General features: G+C 33.9%; 3 protein-coding genes across 3 annotated transcripts; 1 reads left to right on the top strand and 2 right to left on the bottom strand.

The window, feature by feature from the left end:
- The first annotated feature begins 1,001 nt into the window (after nucleotides 1–1,001).
- LOC132177857 (1-aminocyclopropane-1-carboxylate oxidase homolog 4-like) lies at nucleotides 1,002–6,143 on the top strand. The gene is made up of 3 exons (XM_059590333.1): nucleotides 1,002–1,665; nucleotides 1,761–2,148; nucleotides 5,323–6,143. The coding sequence occupies exons 1-3, from the start codon at nucleotides 1,202–1,204 to the stop codon at nucleotides 5,569–5,571; spliced, it is 1,101 nt and encodes a 366-aa protein (XP_059446316.1). The 5' UTR covers nucleotides 1,002–1,201; the 3' UTR covers nucleotides 5,572–6,143.
- Nucleotides 6,144–7,523: 1,380 nt separating this feature from the next.
- On the bottom strand, nucleotides 7,524–11,599 carry LOC132178831 (uncharacterized). Its single transcript, XM_059591391.1, has 6 exons — nucleotides 11,083–11,599; nucleotides 9,690–9,807; nucleotides 9,142–9,485; nucleotides 8,914–9,045; nucleotides 8,724–8,822; nucleotides 7,524–8,601 (listed from the first exon to the last, which is right to left on the bottom strand). Exons 1-6 carry the CDS (start codon nucleotides 11,517–11,519, stop codon nucleotides 8,085–8,087), a joined length of 1,647 nt encoding a protein of 548 aa, XP_059447374.1. The 5' UTR covers nucleotides 11,520–11,599; the 3' UTR covers nucleotides 7,524–8,084.
- A 6,906-nt stretch (nucleotides 11,600–18,505) lies between these two features.
- On the bottom strand, nucleotides 18,506–19,871 carry LOC132179738 (nudix hydrolase 17, mitochondrial-like). Its single transcript, XM_059592502.1, has 5 exons — nucleotides 19,690–19,871; nucleotides 19,294–19,402; nucleotides 19,039–19,125; nucleotides 18,788–18,916; nucleotides 18,506–18,655 (listed from the first exon to the last, which is right to left on the bottom strand). Exons 1-5 carry the CDS (start codon nucleotides 19,761–19,763, stop codon nucleotides 18,545–18,547), a joined length of 510 nt encoding a protein of 169 aa, XP_059448485.1. The 5' UTR covers nucleotides 19,764–19,871; the 3' UTR covers nucleotides 18,506–18,544.
- Between the last annotated feature and the right edge of the window lie 3,665 nt (nucleotides 19,872–23,536).

Below are 23,536 nucleotides of genomic sequence, written 5' to 3'. Positions count from 1 at the left end.
AGAAGCCAAAAGCAGACAATATTGTATGTTATTAAAGTGTGATGTTACAAATATCATGTCTCATTGCTAATACATATCAATTTGATCTCCTTTGTATTTTGGAGCAACTCGCTCTTAACCCCATCAGTGTTATGTTAGTTATCTCTACATTGTCAATCCGCCCCCGTTATTAATAAGGGAGAGAGTGTCTTAAGTATTTGATGCCATAGAATTTTTATAACGATATGAAGTTTTTAGACAAGGTCTTTGTACTTACAAATTGGCAACATAAATAGTTCTATTATGCACTCGTAAGAGAAAGCTTGTTATTTCTTTGAGTTTGGTTTTGAGTTTAAGATTCGGATACTCATGTGGGATAAATCCGTTGTCTAGGCAAAATGTATCTATATTTGTCCAGGCAAAATTGATAAATAAACCTTTAATAAGCTAAGGTTCAACTCGCATTAGCTTTGCTTGAGATTGGTTCATTTATTAAACAAAGAGTGAAACATACTTTCATGCTCTTGTGTTAAACGAGTTGAACAGGCCAAAGCTTTTTTCGGCTTGTATTAGGCTGGTGAACAAAGCTTGTGTATGCTCAACTCAGCTCAATAGGCTTGTTTGATATATGTCAGCCCAAGCAGGGAAAGAAAGGATAGTAGATGACAATGGAAAAAGGTGCCAGGTTTGGACAATATTAAAATTTAAGGAAAGATTCACATATTCTTTACAAATTACTACTTACTTGGCAATGTTGTCATAAACTTTCAATTTAAATAATGTCACTCAAATTAAGAAAAAAAAATATTAATGTTTCTCCGATGACAAAAATACCATTAATAAAATAAAATAAAAATATGAAGAAAAAAAAAAGAAAAGAGAAAAGAAAAAAATAATAATGTCTGTACACCAGGGCTGAATCACCTTAATTTTTTTATTTTTTATTTTTATTTTTTGTTTGCAGGTGTACGGGCATTCTGAGGACTCATAGTAGTCGGTCATGCCTTCTGCTGTAATTTTTTCTTTGTGTTGCCATAAAGTCAAAAGTACAAACACAGCTCAGCAACCAAACAGAGCATAAGGAAACCAATGCGAGTGGGAAGAACTTGGATTTCCAGTAAACCACCTTCAACTATTTCGTGGCCCACCTTCAACAATCAGTGCGCTTTTGCATTTTTCTACGATATTTACAACGCACTCTAACGCACGCATACCGGAGACCATGACCACGGCAACAACCGACGACGAAGAATACGACCGACCCAAAGCGGTGAAGGAATTCGACGATTCCAAGATCGGCGTCAAAGGCCTTGTCGACTCCGGCATCACCACCATCCCTCGCTTCTTCGTCCACCCACCCGAGACTCTCTCCGACCTCAAATCCGGCTCTGCAGTCGGATCTGGACCCGATTTCATCCCAGCCATCGACCTCGCCGGGGTCGACTCGGATCATGGCCGCTCTGTTATCGTTGAGCAGATCAGACGCGCTTCCTCCACCGTAGGATTCTTCCAGATTGTCAACCACGGTGTTCCGCTGGGAGTTCTGGAGCGTGCGATGGCCTCCGTCAAGGGCTTCTACGAGCAGCCGACGGATATAAAGGCACGGTTGTATACTAGAGAGAGGGGAATCGGCGTTTCCTACTTTTCCAACCTCGACTTGTATCATTCCAAAGCCGCCAGTTGGAGGTACCCAAACAAAAAGATTAGATCGAGTTTTTATTTTTTATTTTTTAAGTTTTGAATATTATATATGTTTTTAATTTCATATTTTATTGTAATAGGGACACCCTCCTGGTAAGACTGGGGCCGAAGGTGGTGGATGAGGATGAAATCCCTGAGATATTCAGAAAGGAGGTGATTGAGTGGGACCGAGAGATCAAACAGCTGGGAGAGCTCTTGGCGGGGCTGCTTTGTGAGGGGCTGGGAGTGGAGGCTAATAGGTTGAAGGAGATGACATGTTTGGAAGGGAGAGTGATGGTGGGGAACTACTACCCGCACTGCCCACAGCCTGATCTAACGGTTGGGCTTGCGTATCATACAGATCCAGGGGTGTTGACGGTGGTGCAGCAGGATCATGTTGGTGGGTTGCAGGTTAAGTATGGTGGTGTTTACGTGGATGTTAAACCTCTCCCTGGAGCTCTTGTTGTTAACATTGGGGATTTGCTTCAGGTACGTGCTCTCAAATATTGTGATAAACACATCATAAATTTTATCTTAAATATTCCACCTATGCCCCTTGATAATAGGGAATTTGAGTTGTCACATGAGAAAGAGAAAGATTGTTGAAATATTAATTAAAGAGTTAAATTCACGTTCTTATCCGCTTAAATTTTTTTAATAAATAGTAATTTAATACTTTATTCCAAATTTAGAGTACTCCTTGTAGTTTTACCAAAATTATTTTTTGATTATTTTAGTAAGGCAATTTAATTAAAATGGCTTAAATATTCACTTTTCAGCATCACTACTTTAACAAAAAAAGTAGTGAGGTGATCACCAAATTTAAAAATTACTGTTCACTCACCAAAACGACGTCGTTTTGATTTTTATTTTATATTGTAGTGGATCAATATAAAAAAAAGCTTCAATAAGTTATTTCAGCCAAAAATATATTTCAAAATAACTAATTTTTAATAAGATATTTTAGGTTTTAACCCAACAAAACGTATTTAAGTCTCCAAAACAATTAATTTTTGGCCCAATTAGCAACCAGTTAAAAGCCTAATAAAAAGCCCACAAAAAACCGATTTAACCGACCAATTAACCAATTACCAATATGACCGATAATTTTCGGTAACATTTACAATATAAAATAAAAACCAAAACGACGTCGTTTTAGTTTCAATAATAAATATAAAATTATAAAAAATTAAAAATTAAAAAACTTATCGATCATATTGGTTTTTCGATAACCAATTATTAAGCGACCGATTACCGACCGATAAGCTTATCGGTATAAAATTTTTAACCAATTACCAACCGATAACTATCGGTTCGGTTAAATTTGGTAATCGGTCGATAATTGGTAACCAGTTAATCTGCCCACTCCTACTAACGTGGCATTCCGTTAAGTTTTATACAGAATTTTAACGTAAATACAATCTCCGTCTTTATCAAAATCACATGTATCTCCAGTGATCTAAATAATCCTAAAAGCATCTCCAACAACATTATGTATTTTACTTAGTGCAAAAGTACAATTTTTTACTTTAACTATTGTTTTTCACTATACATTTTAACAGATTCTTTATTTCATTCTTTACTTGTTTTAAAATATTATTTCTCACTAATTTTTTTTTATTATATTATTGCCAAAACTTAATTAAAGGGAAAAAGAAGCACATATATACAAATCATTCATAAAAACAAAAATAAACATATATGAGGAACATTCATCTTACATGCAGGTACTAATTCTTAAAATTAATAACATATAAATTTTTTCATCCAACTACAATTGATTTGTTTTCATTCGTGTGTTTCTATGCAATAATTTTTTTTGCATTAAATTTTTTCATCCAATTGCAATTGCTTTGTTTCCATTCGTGTGTTTCCATGAAAGAATTTTTTTTCTGCATTCAATTTTTTCATTCAACTGTGTGAAGAAATTTTCTGTTTGAGAGAGAGACGTAGCAGATGTGAAGAGGTGTTGAAAAGAAATAAAAGATGTTGGGTGAAAAGAGTTGAAATAAAGAAATAATAAACAAAAGAAAAATAAATAATATTTTATTCATCTAGTATGATACAGTGAATAACTCCAAATTGCTATTCACTGTAGTAATGTAGATATTTTAGCTAATGGCAAACTACTCTATTATAGCTAAAAAAAAGAACAATAATAGCTAAATATAGCTAATATTGGTCTTTTATCTAAGCTGGTGGAAATGCTCAAAGGGGCAAAAAATAAAGTGCTGAAACTATAAGGGAGAATTAGGTATTTAATCCTAAACAAATATAATTTCTCTCTCTCCATGTTGCTTTTCGTTTCTCTCTCATTTTTTTTTTTTTTCTTTTTCTTTCCCTTTTCTTTGCAGTCTCTCTCCCTTCTTTGTTTCTTTTCAAAAATATGATCGTTAGGATGTGACAAAATTTTCAAAAATATGACCGTTAAGATGAGACAAAATTTTTGAAAATATAACCGCTAGGATAAGACACAAATTCAAAAATATGACCGTTAGAAAAATTACAAATTTTTAAAAATATTACCGTTAAAATAAGACAAATATTCTTAAAATATACCATTAGAAAAATACAAACATTCAAAAATATAAAAGTTAAGAAAAAAAATAAACAAATCTTTGAAAAATAATATTTAAATAAAGTAGGGAAAGTAGATTATTAAAGTATGGAGGTTGTTGTTGGTTCTCTTAAAAAGTGAATTGCACTTTTAGTTATTTTAGTGAGTAAAATTTGGTGAGATTGTTAACTTGGATAAATTAATAGTCTGCTCGTGATTGAGTTAGAGCATTTTAATTAAGTGATTCAAGTTATATATTTAGCTATTATTATGCTACTTTAATACCACAGATCCTCTAAAGTAAAGATGTTCTAAAAATTTGCTACTTTTAACAATTTTATTGTTCTTTTCTCTCTCCCTTCTTTCTCTCTCCCTACAGTAAAAAATAAATAATATTTAAATAAAATATAGAGTATAATAGATATAGAAAAAACAATAGTTAAAATAAAAATTTGTACTTTTTCCATAACTATTTTAACTACTATTGGCGGAGATACTTTTAGAAAATTTGAAAAAAATATGTTGCTAGTACCTAAAAAGTTGTACTAAACAAAAGTTGTGCTATTTGATAAAACACTTTAAAAATAATTCTTTGACTGTTTATCCTAAAAATGGCTAAGACGCTATTTTGAGTAAAGCTTTTAAATGACTTTATTTATTTATTTTTTCTCTCTTTTTTTTCGGGCTTTAAAATGTCTATTTCATAATCACAAAAATGCTTTAAGGCTTTCAAAAAGAAACTGAATGTTTTTTTTTTTTTTTTTTTTTGATATGTTTACACAAAAGGGGAAGGGGAATTCGAATTAGAGATCTCCGCTTTATAAGGCTTGATCTCTAACCGATTGAGCTGCCTCTTGGAGATTGAACAAAAGTGTCTAGTTCGATGATGCTCTTATCACTGAACATTGAAAAAGAAAGATGGCCTTTATTTTTTTTAATTTTTATTTTTTTTACGATTTTTTAAACACTAGTATATTACATACACAAACTTTAAATATTGAGTATGAAATGGATACTCTGATTTTTTTCGGAAATTGTAAGGAAGCTAAAGATTTTTTTATTTTTAGTTTTTATCTAACTCATATCCAAAATGTTGAGGTGTTCAGATCATATCAAACGGAGAATACAAAAGTGCAGAGCACCGAGTGTTGGCGAACCCCAAGAATGAAGCACGATTGTCGATGACGCTTTTCTTCAACCCAGGGAATAGAGATTCGTTGTATGGACCGTTGCCGGAGATAATCTCAGCACAGAAACCTGCAATTTACCAGCACTTCTCGTTAATGGACTTCATGACCAGGTTTTTGGGAAAGGAGTTGGAGGGCAAATCTTTGGCAAATTACTATAAGCTGTGAAACACTAATGATTAATGGCCTGAAACAATGATTACCATATAGAGTACCTACACACGAAATTATATATACAAAAGAAAAGCAATTGCCCCATAGTAGTGGAAGACCTAAATTCATCGACATTACCTTGCCCTCATGGTGCCTTTTGCTAACATTGTGCATGCACTTGTGAGATTTGTGTTCCATATTGAGATAGTGTAAAAAATAATAATGGTTAATATATCTAAGTGGACGCTTGAAATAGTGTCATAATATGTATATTAATTTACTCTTGTTTAACTCTTTTGATGTTTGTCTCTCCAACAATTAGTATCAGAGCCTATGGTTTGGTTAGCTTCCGCTATTGCTAATATGAATGTCTTGGTTTGATGCGTTTGAGTAGTTTCTCTTGGAGTACGCGTGATACTCTTGTGTGTGAGGGAGTGTGGTCAATGTGGAAGAGACTCACAAGTGATGGGATAGTTATTGTGCATGCACCTATAAGGTTTGTGTCCCACATTAGCTTATGCTTTTGAGTTAGAAGTAGTATCCTAATATGTATACTAATTTACTCATGTTTAACTCTCTTGTATTTTGAATAATATATCAAATTTATCTCCTCTTTATTTTGAAGCAACTCGTTCTGAAACCCATCAATGATTTGAAATGGAGAGGAGTTGATTCCTCACTTTTGGAGAGAAAAAATTGTAATCTCACGTCTTTTAGACAATTTTATCCTTTTAAACTGAAGGACCAGCTCATGATCTTTCTCCGAAGTTGGCTATGCCTACGTTGTCAATCGGCCCTTGTTATTAATAAGAGAAAGAGTGTCCCAAGTATTTGATGCCACAGAATTTTTACAGTGGTATGAAGTTTTTACACAAGGTCTTTGTACTTACAAATTGGCAACGTAAATAGTTCTATTATGCACTCACAAGGGAATGCCTGCAGTTTAAGATTCGGATACGATGGAGAAATCCGTTGTCAAGCGAGAGTGGGTGAGTAGAAAATGTATTTATATTTTTTTATGCAAAATCTATAAATAAACCATTAATAAACTTAGTATTAGGATTGTAAATAAACAGAGCTGCTCGTGAAGAAGCTTGAGCTCAATTCGAATTAGTTTGCCTTGGGATTGGTTCATTTATAAAACAAGCAGTAAAACATATTTACACACTTGTTTATTAAATAAGTTGAACACGCCAAAGCTTGGTTCATCTCAGATTAGGCTCGTGAACAAAGTTGTATAAGCTCGACTCAGCTTGATAGGCTTATAAAGGATGCCGGATCCGGTTGATATTAAAATTTAGGAAAATTTTAACATATTCTCCTCAAACTATTACCTAGTTGATAGTATTCCCCTAAAAATAAAAAAAAAATAAAAAACTTTTGATTGAGATAATATCCTCTCGAACTACCAAAAAGTTATTAATGCTTTCCCAAAGACGAAAACTCTTAATAAAATAAAAATAATGCTAAAATGTCTTAAAAAAAAAAAAACAAAAACAAAAAACAGAAACTATTTCTCTTTTGAAAAAAAAAAAAAAAAAAATGTAAAACCAAAGAGTGGTCGAACCACCCTTTGGTCCAAGGGGATGAGCCATCCCCTTGGCCAAATAGGGAATGGTTCACCCCTTTGGCCAAATAGGAGGTGGTTCAACCACCCCGTAAGAAAAAATGATTCTCTCTATTTTAAATAAAATAATTGAAATGGAAATGAGCGGTTGGTGCAAATATGAAGGACAAAATTGCCCCAATGTTAATGTTTAGACAATTTTGCCCCTATTTAACACTAACATACTCCTCTCCATTTCAAGTGAAATGGAGGGGTACTATGTACTATTCCCTTTGGCCAGGGGGGTGGTTTAGCCTCCCCCGATATGGCCAAAGGGATGGTTTCACCACTTTCTTTCTCTGGCCATTTGAGGGTGACTCGATTATTTCAAATTAGCCAAAAAAGAAAAAATAAAATAAAATTGAGGGGCTGCCAAACTTCCGAATTACCATTAGAAATGGCTTCGCCACCTTCAGATATGACCAACGAGGTGGCGAACAATTTCCTAATCATTTAGGTGTGATTCGGCCATCCATGGCCATTTGCACAGCACGGTAAAACCCATGTAGAAACGGCATGGTGTACAACATTCTCATGACTCATAGTACTTGTGTAACTACAGTAGCCTGCAAAACCATTGTAGTACAGAGTATCCTATAAAATGACAGTAGCCCGCAATTTATACAAAACCATGGTGTTCAGCATTCTCAGGATTCATGGCACTCGGTCATACCTTCTGCTGTAATGTTTTCTTGTGCTGCCAGAAAGCCAAAGTTCAAACACAACTCAGCAACCAAACAGCGCATAAGGAAACCAATACGAGTGGGAAGAACTTGGATTTCCAGTAAACCACCTTCGACTATTTCTCTTAGTGAACAATTTAGTACTTCACTAACAATGACCAAATGTATTGCAATTTTGAATCAAGTTGGGAAGCATGTGCTTCCAATGGCAATGCTTTTAACTTCAATCAATCTTGCAATTAATCAGGTACTTGAACATGCATGTTTGTTTCAGTGTTTCCATGCCCAAACCAGTCGGCCATTTCGTCATCATCGGCAGATTCAGGGAAATGCCTCGTTCTTGGAACATGTGCAGACCTGAATTCATCATCTTCTGGCCTTGCCCTTATGCTGCCTTTGCTCCTCTCTTGCATCTCCAGCTTCCATCTTTCTCTCCTTTGTGCATTTTGAGACAAATCAGACTTACCCCCAGCAATGGGGAAATCTACAAATCCAGAATCTTCATCCCTTGATCTTGAGCGAGCATAATCATCACTATCCTCCACAAATCTCCACGTATTTGAATCTTTATATAGACTTTTTCTATTTTGTCCAACAGATGGCTGGTCATTAATATCAGTCACTTCACTCTTGTTATGGTAGCCTCCATTATCATGTCGAGGTTGAGCGGAGGTATCTGAAGTATTTGATGCTTTTGGTCGTCTGTAGTTGCATTTCAAGCACACCATGTTTTTTCTGAAGTTGATGTAGTTACACCTATACAAAGACAGATTGCTTACCGAATTCAAAACAGTTCAAAGGGCAAAGAGGAATTATTTCAAAGCATAGCATTGAGTTCAAAGTACAAAAAAAGAGATTGAATTAGGAAGAGAACTTACGAGTCACATTCCCACTCCCCTGGATTAAGTTGCCTCTTTGGAGGCTTCTCTTTGCATTGCAAACATCTTGTATTCTTTGCAAAATTTAAGAAATTGCATCTGTTAAAATTCAAGTCTCCATTAGAAACAGAACCGTAACTAGTACAAAGTTCAAATGATCTTAAAAGCAACATGTGACTAAAGCCATTACTTGTCACATATCCAATCCCCCTTCTTTAATGGAAGATGATTTTGATCCTCACATAGTTGTCTTAGTCTTTCTTCGAATAAACCATCACACCGCAAGCACTTGACATTTTTGGCAAAATTGAGGAAGTTGCACCTACAGGGGAAAAAAAAAACAGAAGGAAGGGTAACTCACTAATTAAAATATAGCAAGATTCAATATTTTAAATCACAAGGCCAGCAGTCAAATTACTTGGGACAAAGCCAGTCCCCTTGCTTCATTGGGACATTTAAATGGCCTTTTCCTGGTGGACTGGAATGGTCTTTTGCTGATGCAACCCTTTTCAAGGGCGTCGCCTTTGGGAGCTTGGAGTCAAGTTCCTTGGTGCTATACTCTACCATTTCTTTCAGCAGCCTTCTAACAGATTCTTTAACCAGTTTGTTTAATAATGACTTGTTCTCCAATGTACCAGTAATTGGATCAAGCGCATATGTTAACAAGATGCGCATGACATCCACAGTTCGCCCACCTTCTTCTTGACGTGCCTTCACATACGCCCTGTCACAGTCTCCCCTTAAATTGCAAGAGCTGCAAACCTACTAAAATTTCGATTCATATTAGATGTAATAAGTAGCTATTAATCAAAAAAGGTATCTTTCTCAGAGAAGCTTAAGTTGAATTAAAATATATTGAATAACTCAAAGATTTTAAATTTTAATTTATTTGAGTAAAAAAATATATATATATTTTATCAAATTAATCAACTTAGAGGTAAATACTGGGAAAAGCTGAAGACATACATTTCCCTCGTCAATACCAACATGTGCCCTCAATCGCTTTCCTGAGTTGACAACTTTCCTATCTATGCTTGGGCATCCAGATCGTGCAATGACATGGATATCTTTCCTTGACAAGAACCTGACAACACAGGCATTTAGAACACATTAGGATAGGAATCAGTAAATGAACATCCCATCTACAAAAAGGCAAGAAATAGGCTGTTCACTTCTAAATACTAGTGTTTTTTTTTCTTTGGCAACTTTTACTTTTACAGATGTTTCCAATATGGACAGAAGAAGACCATTAGCATGTGAGAGTCTAGAAAAGGGAAATTCAGCAGATATGAACTTTCCCTAAGGAGGTAAAATTTCAACTTAAATATTGTGCATACACAGAATTGTTCTCGAGTCTAGGTTCATATGATCTTGAATACAGACTTCGCTATCTGATTTCCCAGATAGGACCCCTGTACATATCTTAAAATACTAGGAATAAGGCTTCAATAAATTTTAGTGTTTTTTTTTTTTTCCCTGTTATACACTTCATTCATCTACACCCTAGAGTAGAATGAAGTGTATATGAACGTATCATGGATCAAATTCAATATCCTTCATATAGAATGCCTTATTTTGAATTGTCACAAAGTACTATGATTGTAATTAATTCATTATGTCATTCTATAGGCCGAAAGTGACACCTTTCCCCTGAATTAGATCATATCTACATATTTTCTCAAGGTAATAGGTAGCACTCCACATATATGCCAATACGGTTACTGGGCTTTCCCTCGTCAGTCATCAATTAAAAATATTGGTCTCAAGACACTCACTCTTATTGCTAGTAATGCAGACATTTCAAGCCTAAAACACCTCAGCAACCAAAAACATTTCATCCAACCTACGAAAACTGTGTCTAAGGCCCCTTTCTGACTACAATGAGTCCAAAAGGATGATGAATGCGATGAACTTTGGTGAGACCACATTAATTTCTAAAAGCAGTGAATCCTATGGCTTTCTTCAGTCCAGCAGGTCCTCACAAATTAAGATTAACAAATTATGAAGCTATTTGTTCATTACAAGACAATCAAGCACAAAGTTGCAAATTTGTAATAATTACTCTCTACATAGTAATACATAATCATAACCTATTCAATAAAAATACCCACAAAATGTGGTAGCAAAGCATAACTTAAATAACATGTATCTCATATAACTCCAAAATCAAACAGGTTGCATGCAGACTTGGCCCCGGATAAAAAACTAGTTCTCAATTCTGAAACCAAAACTTTTAACTCAGAAAATAAACCAAACCTAAAACCCCAACAAGCATAGGCAAATTAAATCCAAACGAAAACACAATTCACAAAGCATAAATTAATCAGATTCTCAAACTTTTGCCTTAAACCCTCATTACCTTATAAGATCATACCGATCCCGTGCGAAATTAAGGCACGCGGTCCGGATATGGTTCGATCCCTTGGCACCCAGTTCGCTATTTCTAAATGGGTATCCGTCGCCTTCGATGTAACCTCTCTTCAACAAGCATTCCATCAAGTCCACCCACTCGGGCCACGGGTGCGAAATCTGAACCGTCGTTCTCTCAGCCTCCGTGGGGCACCTCACATCGGAGGAATCAACGGTCTCAGATGCTGGTTGGGTTATTTTCTTTGTGGGTTGTGAATACTGGAGCTCTTCAACTTGGTTTACAATGAAATCTAGCTTGGATTTGGGGCCTGGGGTTTTGGTGGGAGTGTGAAAGAGTGAACTGGTTGAGAGAATTCTGGAGTCTCGGAAGCGGTTCCTGAGGAAGGAATGGAGGCGTCCATGACTGACTTGGAAGAGTTTGTGCATTGGAGTATTGGACTAAGATTGAGACTGGTTTTGGCGGGGAACTCACGGATGTAGGTCGCTAGTGTTTGTATAACATGGCAGGTGTACAGTAAGAAAGCATTACGCGTTATCTCTCGTCGTCTATTTTCTCTTATAATTTCACTATGTACGAAACTTATTTCGTGGTCTCATATATGTAATTTATTTTTATATAAAAATAGACAAGATATATGCCAAATATAGAAATCAAACATTTTTTTAGAACAAGTTTGTGATGGTGTTTAAAAAATAGAGCTTTTAAGTAATAAAAAAAAAAAAGTTTTATAGGAAGCTTCATTTTTAAGCTTTTGACCATTTTTGGATCATTAAAAGCATTTTCAATTTTTTTATCAAACGAGTATTTTTTTTCTTCAAACGAACTCTTTAAGTGTTAAACCCATTTTTAGACCCTTCAAACGCACACCCAAACAGGCCTATAGTGGATGGATGGATGTAAGTGGGGCCTGGGGGTTAAAACGTGGTTTTGATCGAGAGCGGCTCACATGTATCATTTGGGATGGCGTATACGGAGTGCGTTTTCAAAAAATTACAATTTAAAAATATAAAATAATTTACTTTTTCAAATCGCAGGCAAGTATGTGTGTTTTAGAAACGCACGAGTTAAAGGCTAACTACAGTTTTAAAAGTTAAACTATGATTTTATTAAATATTTAATTGCTAAAGTTTTGAAATCCCAAACTCAAAAGAAAACTCAATCTCTAATTTCTCACCCCACGTTGTTTAGTCTCTCTTGGGATGCTGGCACTTCCGTTTTTTCTTTTTTTCCTTAAAGGACGTGTGGAGGAGATTAATTGTAGCTATTTTATTTGGATGTAACCATAGTAGCACATACTTTTTGAGAGCCGCACAGAAGGCTCATAGACAATGTGAACTGTAGGTACTCCCTCAAGTTTGACTATGACTCTTTTAAGTCCAACTGAGTCTTAACCTGATTCTACCCAACCTGGACATCAATGAGAATCAAAGTGAATTATATTAATAAGGCATGAAAATTCTTATTACGAGATTCAAGCACTTATGATACACCTTGATTTTATCCATTGGGTATGGGTCGCTAAAATGTTGATTAAATGACTAAATTGACCTCTTCCTATCAGCTTAAACCTTTTAAAATAACTGGTTAAAGCTTTTGAAATAACTGTTAATTTAACGTAAACTAAACAACTCATTTCAAGTGGGGTAACCAGAGAGAGACTTTGAGTCAGGAAAAGTGTAAAGCTGAAATGATAGAATAGAAGAAAAAGAAGAAAAGCAATTCTTCCAGGTTGAAATGATAAAATAGAAAGAAAAATGATAAAAAAGACAAAAAACAACAAAACGTGCTTAGATTTAAAAGTGAAAAGTGGGATATAGATTTAAAAGTTAACAATGACAGGAAAGAAAGGTGAAGTAAACTCTCTATTTTTAAGTGGATGGTGAAGCAGCCAAGTGGAGCCCATATGCTACCATACGCAACGCAACTTGTGAGAATGACAATCTCAATCACTCCAACTTGTGGGAACAAGCTTCCTAGCTATGGGGTCATAACATCATTGTCCGGATTCTCCTTTTGTAGATAGAAAACAATCAATTGGTGATCGGCTGTTGAAACCAGGCTTCATGTGCTGGAGATTGCTAATATATATATATATTAGCAATCTCCAGCACATTATATATGTTACGATTTTAATGTTTCACATGCGTTAAGTATAATCTTGACCATGTGTATATAAGCTCTTAAATACCATTTCCTTGCAAGTTGGTTTTCAAGGGTGAGTTCTATCCAAGATTTGTATTATTTGGTATCAAAGTTAGCTACCACGTCGAGTATAGGATCGAATGAGTTGCGGCTTTGTGTTCAAGTAACGGAGGAGGCGACCTATACGCCGGATTAAAATGTCTTGATACTATGTATGAGCATAATATTAAATAATTGATTACTGATAAATGAGTGGAGCCATCAAAAGATAAATGACTACCATCAAGTCAGTGTCGATAGAGTGGGCCGCCGTGGACATCATCAACAAAGCGTGGTGATATGTGAACGTTGGTGAAAAAGTTATGCATGTGGAGACTAAGACTTTCCATCTTCTTTAAGAATTTAATTGAAATTAAGCTTGGAAAAACAAAAGTTATGTACATTTTACTTTCATGAATAGAAAAATTAATGAGACTAAAAAAAATAAAAAATAAACAAGTGAGACTTTCCAAGAAATTATAGACATTGAGAGTTTTGATGAAAGTGGATAATGAGACGAGCAATATTACATACTCAACTCCTATCTCGCTTATTCAAATAAACGTTGGAGAAAAAGTTATGCACATGGAGATGAGGGCCCGTTTGGTTCGCAAAATAGACCCCTGAAATAAAATAGTTATTCCTATGAAATAGTCATTCTTTTGTTTGTTAAGGGTCTATTCCTAGGAATAGTTATTCCCGTGAGAATCATTAATTCCTTACACATAGGAATAGTTATTTTTGAGAGAAACGACAAAGTTTTCCCAAAAAATTAATATTTTCTTTTCTTTCTCACAAACATTCAAAAAATAAAAAAATAAAAAACAAACAAACAAACAAAACAAAATATCAGGCCACCAATTGTAGTGGTTGCAAGGCCCCCTAGGGCCATCAGAGGTGGCAAAGACCACCCCTGGTGAGATTCCGGGGTGGAGCCACCCCCAACAACCTTTAGGGGTGGCTGTGACCATCCATGATGGGAATCGGGGGTGGCTAGCCCCCCGGCCCCCCCCTCGATTCTTACAAGGGTGGCCGCGCCACCCCCAGTGCATACTATGGGTGGCTGGCCACCCATTAGGATGGTCAGCTACCGCACGTTAACCACTTTTTTTAAAAAAAAAAAAAACAATTTGAGTTTTGGAAAAATTATGAATCAAATGGGCTTTTTAGTAATTTTAGGTCAATTTCAATTATGAAATATGTGTTGCTACCAAACTAAAGAATTGGAATAATTATTTCATTCCAACATTTTCTATTCCTAGTAATACCTAGTCCTTTTCCTAATGGAATACCGATTGTGCAAACCAAACGGAGCCTAAGACTTTCCATCTTCTTTAAGCATTTAATTGAAATTGACCTTGGAAAAAAAAAAAAAATTATGTACATTTTACTTTCATGAATGGAAAAATTAATGAGATTTAAAAAAAAAAAACTAGGTTGTTATTAAAATAACAGCATGTATGATGTAGTTTAATCAACGGTAAAGATTAAATTTTAAAGTTGGCTTATTTTTAGAATCATTTAATAGGAGAGAGAAAATAAATAGAGATTTTAAGAAATTCAATCTTGACCGTTAATTAAGCTACTGCATACATGCTGTTATTTTAATAACAGTATGTATGCCAAATCCAAAAAACTAAACAACTAGAACTTTCCAAGAAATTATAAACATTGATAGTTTTGAATGAAAGTGGATAATTAATGAGATGAGTCTACATACTCAACTCACATCTCACTAATTATCTAATATGATAGTGCTCATCAATCTTTGGTCAGCCTTCATTAAAAGAGAAATGCTAGGATTTAATATTCTCTCTATATTTGATCCCTCTCATTTTATAAATTAATCATTAGATTTGTAAATAAGTTCAGTCAATAGTGGACCCTACAAATCTAATAGAAAAAAAAAATTATGTACATGGAGACTAAGACTTTTGATTAGGGGTGTCGGGCGGTTTTTAACCGCTATTCTCTAACCGCCTAACCGCATTAACCGCTAACCGCCTAACCGCTATAACCGCCTAACGGTTAGCGGTTATTGGGTCTACTAACCGTAACCGCTAACCGCATTTTTATATAATATATTTTTATAATTATAATTATAAAAATATTTATACATATAACATAATCATTTGATCATTAAATCACAATTTTTTTAAATAATAATTAAATCACAATTTGAGTATTAATATATTATCACTATAATTTATATGATTATATCACATGATTAATCGATCATTAAATCATTTGATTATATAATAATAAATTATACATATATAATATGACATAACTCATAAGTATACCAATTCATACTAATACAACAATTAAATATCTAGAGACTTATTTCTAATGTATGTTATAAACTTATAAGTCTATATATGTTATAAGTCTATATAAGTCTACATATGCATATGAATAATATAAATGTATAATATCAATACTTAATCGTATGATTCAATAACAATTCAAATACTTTATTCAAGATTTCAAGTGAATCATATTATTGATGTAAAATGATGATATGATTCGTATAATATCAAATTAAGTAATTAACATTGGATTAAACAATGACCAAGGTGTTATTTATAAACAAAATTTAAGTATTAATGTATTAACATTACAATTTTAGTAATTTATATATTATCACTATAATTGATATGATTATATCACATGATGACTTAATCATTAAATCATATGATTATATAATAATAAATAATACATATATAACATGACATAACTCATAAGTCATAAGTCTACAAGTTAATCATATGATTCATGTACAATGATAATCACAATTGATTCAATTGAATTAAACAATATATTACTTATAACTACAATTTAATTAAAGCATTATTAGATACTTTAGGAATTTAGGATTTAGGAGTTTGAACATTACCATTTACCATTAGATATTAAGTTCATTTCAAAGGAAAAAGATTATAAGTAAATATGATAATAATTTAAATAATTAATCATATGATATAATTTAATGAGATTATATGATTATATAATATCAAATTATATGTACATGCTTGTGCCTTAATATTTTTATGTTTAAGTTTATAACTTTTCTTCTTTTGATGTCTACAGGATTTGCTAGAGGACCAAATGAGAGGATTGATGAAGTTTTAATATTTTATTTGTATCACTTAATGTTTTATTTGAACTTATTTTATATGCTTTGTGTTAAACTTTTTTTATATGTTGTGACAGTTGTCTGAATTCTGAATTTTTTTTTATATGTTGTGTTGATTTTTTTTTTTCTTTAAAAAAAAAAGTTAATTGGTTATGATTTAATATTTAACGAAATTTTTTTAAAGTACAAGTAAATGTAAATTTTGGGTCAAATATTTTTTATTTTTCAATATGGGCTCTTTTTATAGCAATTGAGCTCAAGAAGACACTAAAAATACCAACAAAAAAAAGGGGTAAAAAAAAGCCCAAAAAAAGGAAGCCCAAAAAAGCCCAAAAAAGCCTAAAAAAAGCCCAAAAGGCTAAAAAAAAACTCAATTTTGAAAAAGTAGTTAGTGGACGGTTATCTATTTCATTAACCGCTAACCGGCGGTTAACCGCTAACCGTTAGGTGGTTACGGTTAGTGGTTATTGTCAATAACCATTAACCGTAACCGCCTTGACACTCCTACTTTTGATCATCTTTAAGCATTTAATTGAAGTTGACCTTGGAAAAAAATAAAAGAAGTTATGTACACGTTACTTTTTTGAATGGAAAAATTAATGAGACTTTCAAAGAAAAGTAAACAGGTGGGACTTTTCAAGAAATTATAGACATTGAGAGCTTCGATGAAAGTGGATAATGAGACGAGTAATGCTATATAGTCAACTGCATCTCATTTATCTAATATGATAGTGATCATCAATCCTTGAATTAACCTTTATTAAATAAAAGAAATGATTGGCGTCAATAATTTACTCATATTTTCTTCATATTTTTTTTACAAATTCAATAGATCAATCATTAGACTATAGGGTCCACCATTGATTTATGTGGGATTCACATAGAGAAGTGTCAATAATTTGTCCATATTTCTCACATATTCTCATACAAATTCAATATATTAACAATTAGATTTGTGATATCAACCATTGATATATGTGGAGTCCACGTAAGTTTACAAATTTAATAGCTAATTTGTAAGATGAGATGTGAAAAATATGAAAAAAATAAATAAATATTAACACCAATCATTTTTCACAATCTAAGGACTAGTAAGCACTGTCACATCAAGTCAATGAGAGTTGAGTATATAGAATTACTCTATCCAAACTTTCAATTATTAATTATTTTTATCATATTAGAGCTTTATTTTTTATTTTTTATTTCAAAAAATAAAATTTATTATATAATTATTAGTTAGGGACTTTAGTCAATTGGTGCATGTATATGACAGCACCTAATGGAGGGAGAATCAATGAATATTATGCGAGAAACAGATGGGTAAAAGAAAAAAGGCAATCAACCACTTCTTCTACTTTTATCCTACACACCAACATATTCTCGCCCTCCATTATCTTAAGATGCTTTCTCCATACTTAATTGGTTTCGAGTTGCACGCAAAGAAATTCCCCTACATACATACGTATGTTGGCAAAATACTTCCAAGTCCAACATTCGGATCGAATGAGGTTCTTCTTTTGGAATCGGATAAGGTTGAGTTAGTTGCCACTTTTTATGATATTTGTGATGATGACACATCTACAGTTGCATTTTAATCAACCGATTTGACTTGGGTGATGTAAAAAAAATTACAACTCATTCTCGGTAAGTTTTCAACGGTTCAGATTTGAAAGTAAATTTAAACCGTTAACTTTTACATCACCTAAGCCAAATTCAATAAGCAAAAGTACTTAAATTAACAACAATCTCCTTGGAAACATTTCATGAAATTATTTTTTTCTGAACATGTACATCTTGTACAGGATTTGCTCATTAAAAAAAAAAAAAAAAATCTATGTAGTATTTTCCTGAGGTGCAACAAACACCAGGAATCTCATGATCAGTACAGAATTAACAAGGAATTAAGTAATAATCAACACTTTTTTTTTTGTTTTAACTACAACGTTAACCCTTGTCTGCCTGCCTCTAGTTCATCTCCTCTTAGTCAGCTAGCCATCCCATATGTTGTGGTTTTTGAAGATTTATATATATATATATATATATATATATATATATATATATGGCTGCTGCAAGCAGTGTTCTATGTACAAAACAATAATTCAATGTTGTCGTCTATATGTATATATGTATGTGTCAGAAAACAGGCGAAATAACTTCTTTCTGGTGCTGCCGTTCAACAAATATGTCTAAGGCTTCCTTCATCCACCAATGCTGACAAACTTCTCTGGCTTCGGCTGCCGTCATCTATATATATATATATATATACACCACAGAATTCCAACATAGACAATTAGGACACATCTGCCAGAGAAACCTTAATGTGGAAGAAAGAAAATAAATAAATAAATAAAAATTCTTGACTGGGCAAAAGCATACCCATAGTCTCCGGCGTACATTCTTCTCCGGCCATGGATCAAGTTGCTCCTTCACTAATAAAGGGAACATGTGCCCTTCATAACATGTGCCATGCCGTTTGCTTATAAAGCTCCATTTTCCCAATTCACACTGTCATATATATGCACCATTAAGGCACGATTCATTTTGAGGTGACTCGAACAGCGGATCTCGTGATAATAAACGAGCAACCATTGACGGCAACAAATACAATATTGTAAAGAGACACTAACCTCGATGCTGCCAAGAACCCCGGCTTCTTCAAGTGACTCTCGTGAAGCAGCTTCTTCCATTGTTGATTCGTCAAGTTCCCAACCACCCTGGAAAGAAAAATATATATAGCGTGCTACTGAATAATCTAATGATCAAATGATAAGACTAGTCCACTCATGAGAACAAATCGATTCTTCTTTCTTTTCCTTTGAAATGAAATGATATGATTTGCCCATCACAAAACAAAATTGATATCATTAATTAAATTATTATACCTTGGGGAACGTCAATCCTTGGCCTTTCTGTGAACTGATCACAAGGACTTCCAATTCATTGCTCATGTTCTCATCACACCCATTACTTTTGTATCTATAAGGTATGCATCTGCGCCATGATCAAGCATTCATTAGAATATTGAAAAAAAATCCCTTTTTTAAAAAAGAAAAGGGAAAATAAAGCAAACAACAATGCAGAATAGGAATTGAGAAAAGCTATAAATTTATAATGGGGGCCGCGGCCCTCATTCATGGAATGCAGTGTGAAAGAATATAATTAGAAGAAATTAACAGTGAAATAGAATAACACGTTTTCTGAGTCATCCATGAATTGAACAAAGAAAACGAAATATAATATAATATAATATAATATAATCAATTAGATTGACAACTTACCCGACAACTTGACGGCAACCCAAGTTGTTGTACCTTTGCAACTCTCTTCCCGTGCGAGAAACCAAACAAACCATCTTCCAAAGATGTTTCTGAGAATCTATAGATATTATAGAATCTGAAACAAAAAGAACCCAAAAGGAGAAGGAGATCGAAGAAGAAGGAAAAGGATCTTGTAATTTCGAAACAAACAAAATTAAGGCCTTTAGCCTTGTGGTTTGTTATGCCAATCAGGAAGCATGCACAAAAGCTAAATATATATTTATATAAACACCAAAAATTGATCCGGATGATAGAGCAAATTGAGGGGAAGAGACAGGGAGGCAAAAAGGTTGTGGGTTTGATGGGGTAAAGGAAAGGTTGGCGGGCTATTTATAGAAAAGGCAATAGAGGGACGTGTGTGCGGCTGCCACAATCCATCCACAATGTATATAAAAAAAATAGGTGGGTGGTCTTTGGAAGAGTCAGAGTATGGGTGATGATGCAGCGTAAATATCTCATCACTGTCGCCACTGAAGCTAATGCCCCTAATGGGACGCGTCATTCGTTGCTACAGTGGTCAATAGAAGAGCGTGGCGCGTGGCAGCCGGGGCTTTCGCATTTCTTCAGCTTCTCTGTCATTTCCTCAGCGATGACTACAAGTTGACTCTAGACAACATCCTCACGTGTATATGTATTAAGTATTATATATATATATATATATATATATATATATGGAATCCGCGTTTCTTTCCCACCATCTTCTATATACATCAGCGGCCATTCTTTGAATGTGAAGGAAATATTAATTTCTTCCCTTCTGATTCTTCTGCTTTTTCTTCCTTAATCTATTTCACTAGTTTCATCTAAACTTGTGTGTGAGATACTCAAACGTTTGGGCTTGTCTACAACATGTGTTGTTGAAAAGAAAGTCTGATAAGTTGGAATCTAAAATAAAAGTATTAACGTGAGTTTTTGGAAGAGATGATTATTTGAACAACTTCAAATCTAACAATATAGTTGTCCTAGAAAGGATGTGATGCAGAATGAAAAAAGAATATTAGTTTACAGTTAGTATTATTTTGTAATGGTTTTTAATATTTAATTTATGTTTTTAGAGTCCGTATTTAATAATGGAGCTTAGCCCAAACAATCACATTAGAGTTAGGGTTTAGTGTTTTAATCTATTTAAGCATAAGTTTCAATTGTATTTGACAAGCTATAATTGAGAAATAAACAATTATTTTGTTCCTTAAGAAGAGTTGTGATTGCTCTTTTATGTGATGAGACTCTGTGTTCCTAGTGAGATGCCAAATTTATTCAATTGGTGAGATGCCGATCCTTTATCTTTATTTCATTTTTCATTCGTGTTGCGTCATAATGTTATATTACATACAATTATGTACACCTAGAAATTAGGTGGTTGTATCAAATATATTACAACCTAGTGGTCTATTTTAGGGAGAAGCTTATATGAAATGAAACTATCTCGGAAGGATGTGGCTTTGGGTCAAGGCTATGGAATCAAAATTGGAATCCACTTATGTATTCCAATAATGTCTTGAAACTTGTGGAGGCATTTAAACTGCAATATATTAGGTGCAAACGGAAGAGAGGGGATTGAGATCCCCTCATATTTTCTAAAATATAAGATTCTCATATTATAAAATATGAGTTATCCATTTCATCTAATGGTCTAAATAAATGCAGAAATTTATGTGTTACCGAGGAGATCCAAATCCAAAGAGAGAGGTAAATGGGTGAAGTTTGAGACCAAGCATAGAGTTATTGCGAAAGGGTTTACTAAGAAAGAATTGATTAATTATAAGGAAACATTTTTACCCATGGCCATGCTTAAGTTTATCTGAATTTTCTTATCCATTTCGTACTCATTTTGATTATAATATTCCCGATAAATGAATGTTTATATATAAATTATCTTAAGAAAAACATCAATATAATGCAACTAGACAGATTCATAGCTAAGAGCTAAGTAAGTCTATTTATTGGTAACATATATATGTATCTTCTTTATAATACCGAACTCCAAAGATGGTCAAATAATAAGAAAACATTTGATCTTAATTTCTACATTTCCATATCAACTTGGCAACAAATATACACTGGATATGTACTGCTTTGAAAAGATGCATGTGTAATACCTCGAAATTTATACCCTGGAATAAAGATGATCTAAATATCAAGGATAAGGAGGATTTGCAATTTTATTAAGATTTATATGGAGTTAGGTAAGGAGACTTAATATGAAAGATGATGAAAATTGCTAATTAGAAATTTAGTGGGTTATTGAAAGAAAACTCACATTGTTTTGGACGCCAAAAATTCAATGAATGATCTTAAAGAAAAATATTTTAAGACCTTGTATAATGATGAGAAATGAAGATTTTAGAAGTGGTTTCATGATTTTTGGACACTTGAAGAAGGAGTTATGATTTTTAGAAGATGCAAGTGTCAAAACAAGAATTTTAGTCAAACAGAGCCATTGAATTTCGAGGAACTTTTGAGGTACCAAAAAGTTATGAGTTGCTATAATTTTTGAATATGTTGTAAGCCTTTGAATGGAAACAAATTTTAAACTAAATTTCTTATCATTCGGAGTTTAATTGAAAGAGTTATGATTTTTTCAAGTTTAATAGGTCAAGCTATTAAGTAGTTAAAGTACCTACGATTTGGGAAATTATTTGGATGAGTTAATGATGTTTGTAGGCCACGATTTTTGGGCATGTGGTAGTCAAAAGGTTTAGGTTCATTGAGAATTAATTTTAGATTTTTATGACCATGTTCTAATGTATGATTCCTAAGAAATAGCATCTTGTTTGTGTTAATGAATTCCGGCCAATAAGCTTATGTAATGTTGCTTACAAACTGATGTCAAAAGTCCTTGCAAACAGACTCAAGCTGGTACTCCCACATGTCATATCGCAGAACCAAAGTGCTTTCATACATGGGAGGCTTATAAGTGATAATGTCATAGTGGCTTTTGAGGCCCTTCACACAATGGACAAGAAAATGAAAGATCGTATGGGTTATATGGCCCTCAAACTCAACACGAGTAAAGCGTATGACCGCATCGAATGGCAATTTCTGGAGGCGATAAAGAGAAAACTTGGTTTTGCAGATAGGTGGATCCAGCTGGTTATGTTATGTGTGAAAACAATCTCCTTTGCTGTGTTGGTGAATGGGCATCCTTATGGGCATATACTACCATCAAGAGAGGCAGGGTGATCCACTATCACCCTACCTTTTTCTACTTTGTGCGGAAGGGTTGAGCTCTTTGCTGCAGAAGGCGAAATTATCAAAAGTTCTGTTGGGGCTACCTATAAAAAGGGGAGGGACTAGAATTAACCATCTCTTTTTTGTTGACGACAGCTTGCTCTTTTGCAAGGCGAATTTTGAAGAATGGCAAATGGTTCATAAGATATTTGATGACTATGAACAAGCGTTTGGACAGCGCCTCAATAGGGACAAGACGTCCCTCTTTTTCAACAAGAACACAAAGTGGGCAACACGGGAGTTTATAACAATAGTGGTTGGTGTGAAGTCGACCCAGAGCTCCGAGAAGTACCTGGGTTTACCGGCGATTATTGGTAAATCTCGCAGTAGATCTTTCAAGGAACTACAAGGTAGAATTTGGGACAAAATAATGGGATGGAAAGAGAAGTTCTTGACTCCGGCAGGCAAAGAGATGCTTTTAAAGGCTGTAATTCAAGCCATTCTCATATACACAATGAGCATTTTCCAACTTCCAAAATGGCTGTGCAAAAAAATCAACTCGATGATGCGTTTTTGGTGGGGCAATAAGAAAAACCATTCGCGTATGGCATGGACGAGCTAGGAAAATATGGGAAGA

The sequence above is a fragment of the Corylus avellana genome, chromosome ca4 (genome assembly GCF_901000735.1).
Source record: "Corylus avellana chromosome ca4, CavTom2PMs-1.0".
In the NCBI taxonomy this organism is placed as follows: Eukaryota; Viridiplantae; Streptophyta; class Magnoliopsida; order Fagales; family Betulaceae; genus Corylus; species Corylus avellana.
Note: the sequence above shows the minus strand (reverse complement) of the source record. Positions and strands in the feature narration are given on the sequence as shown.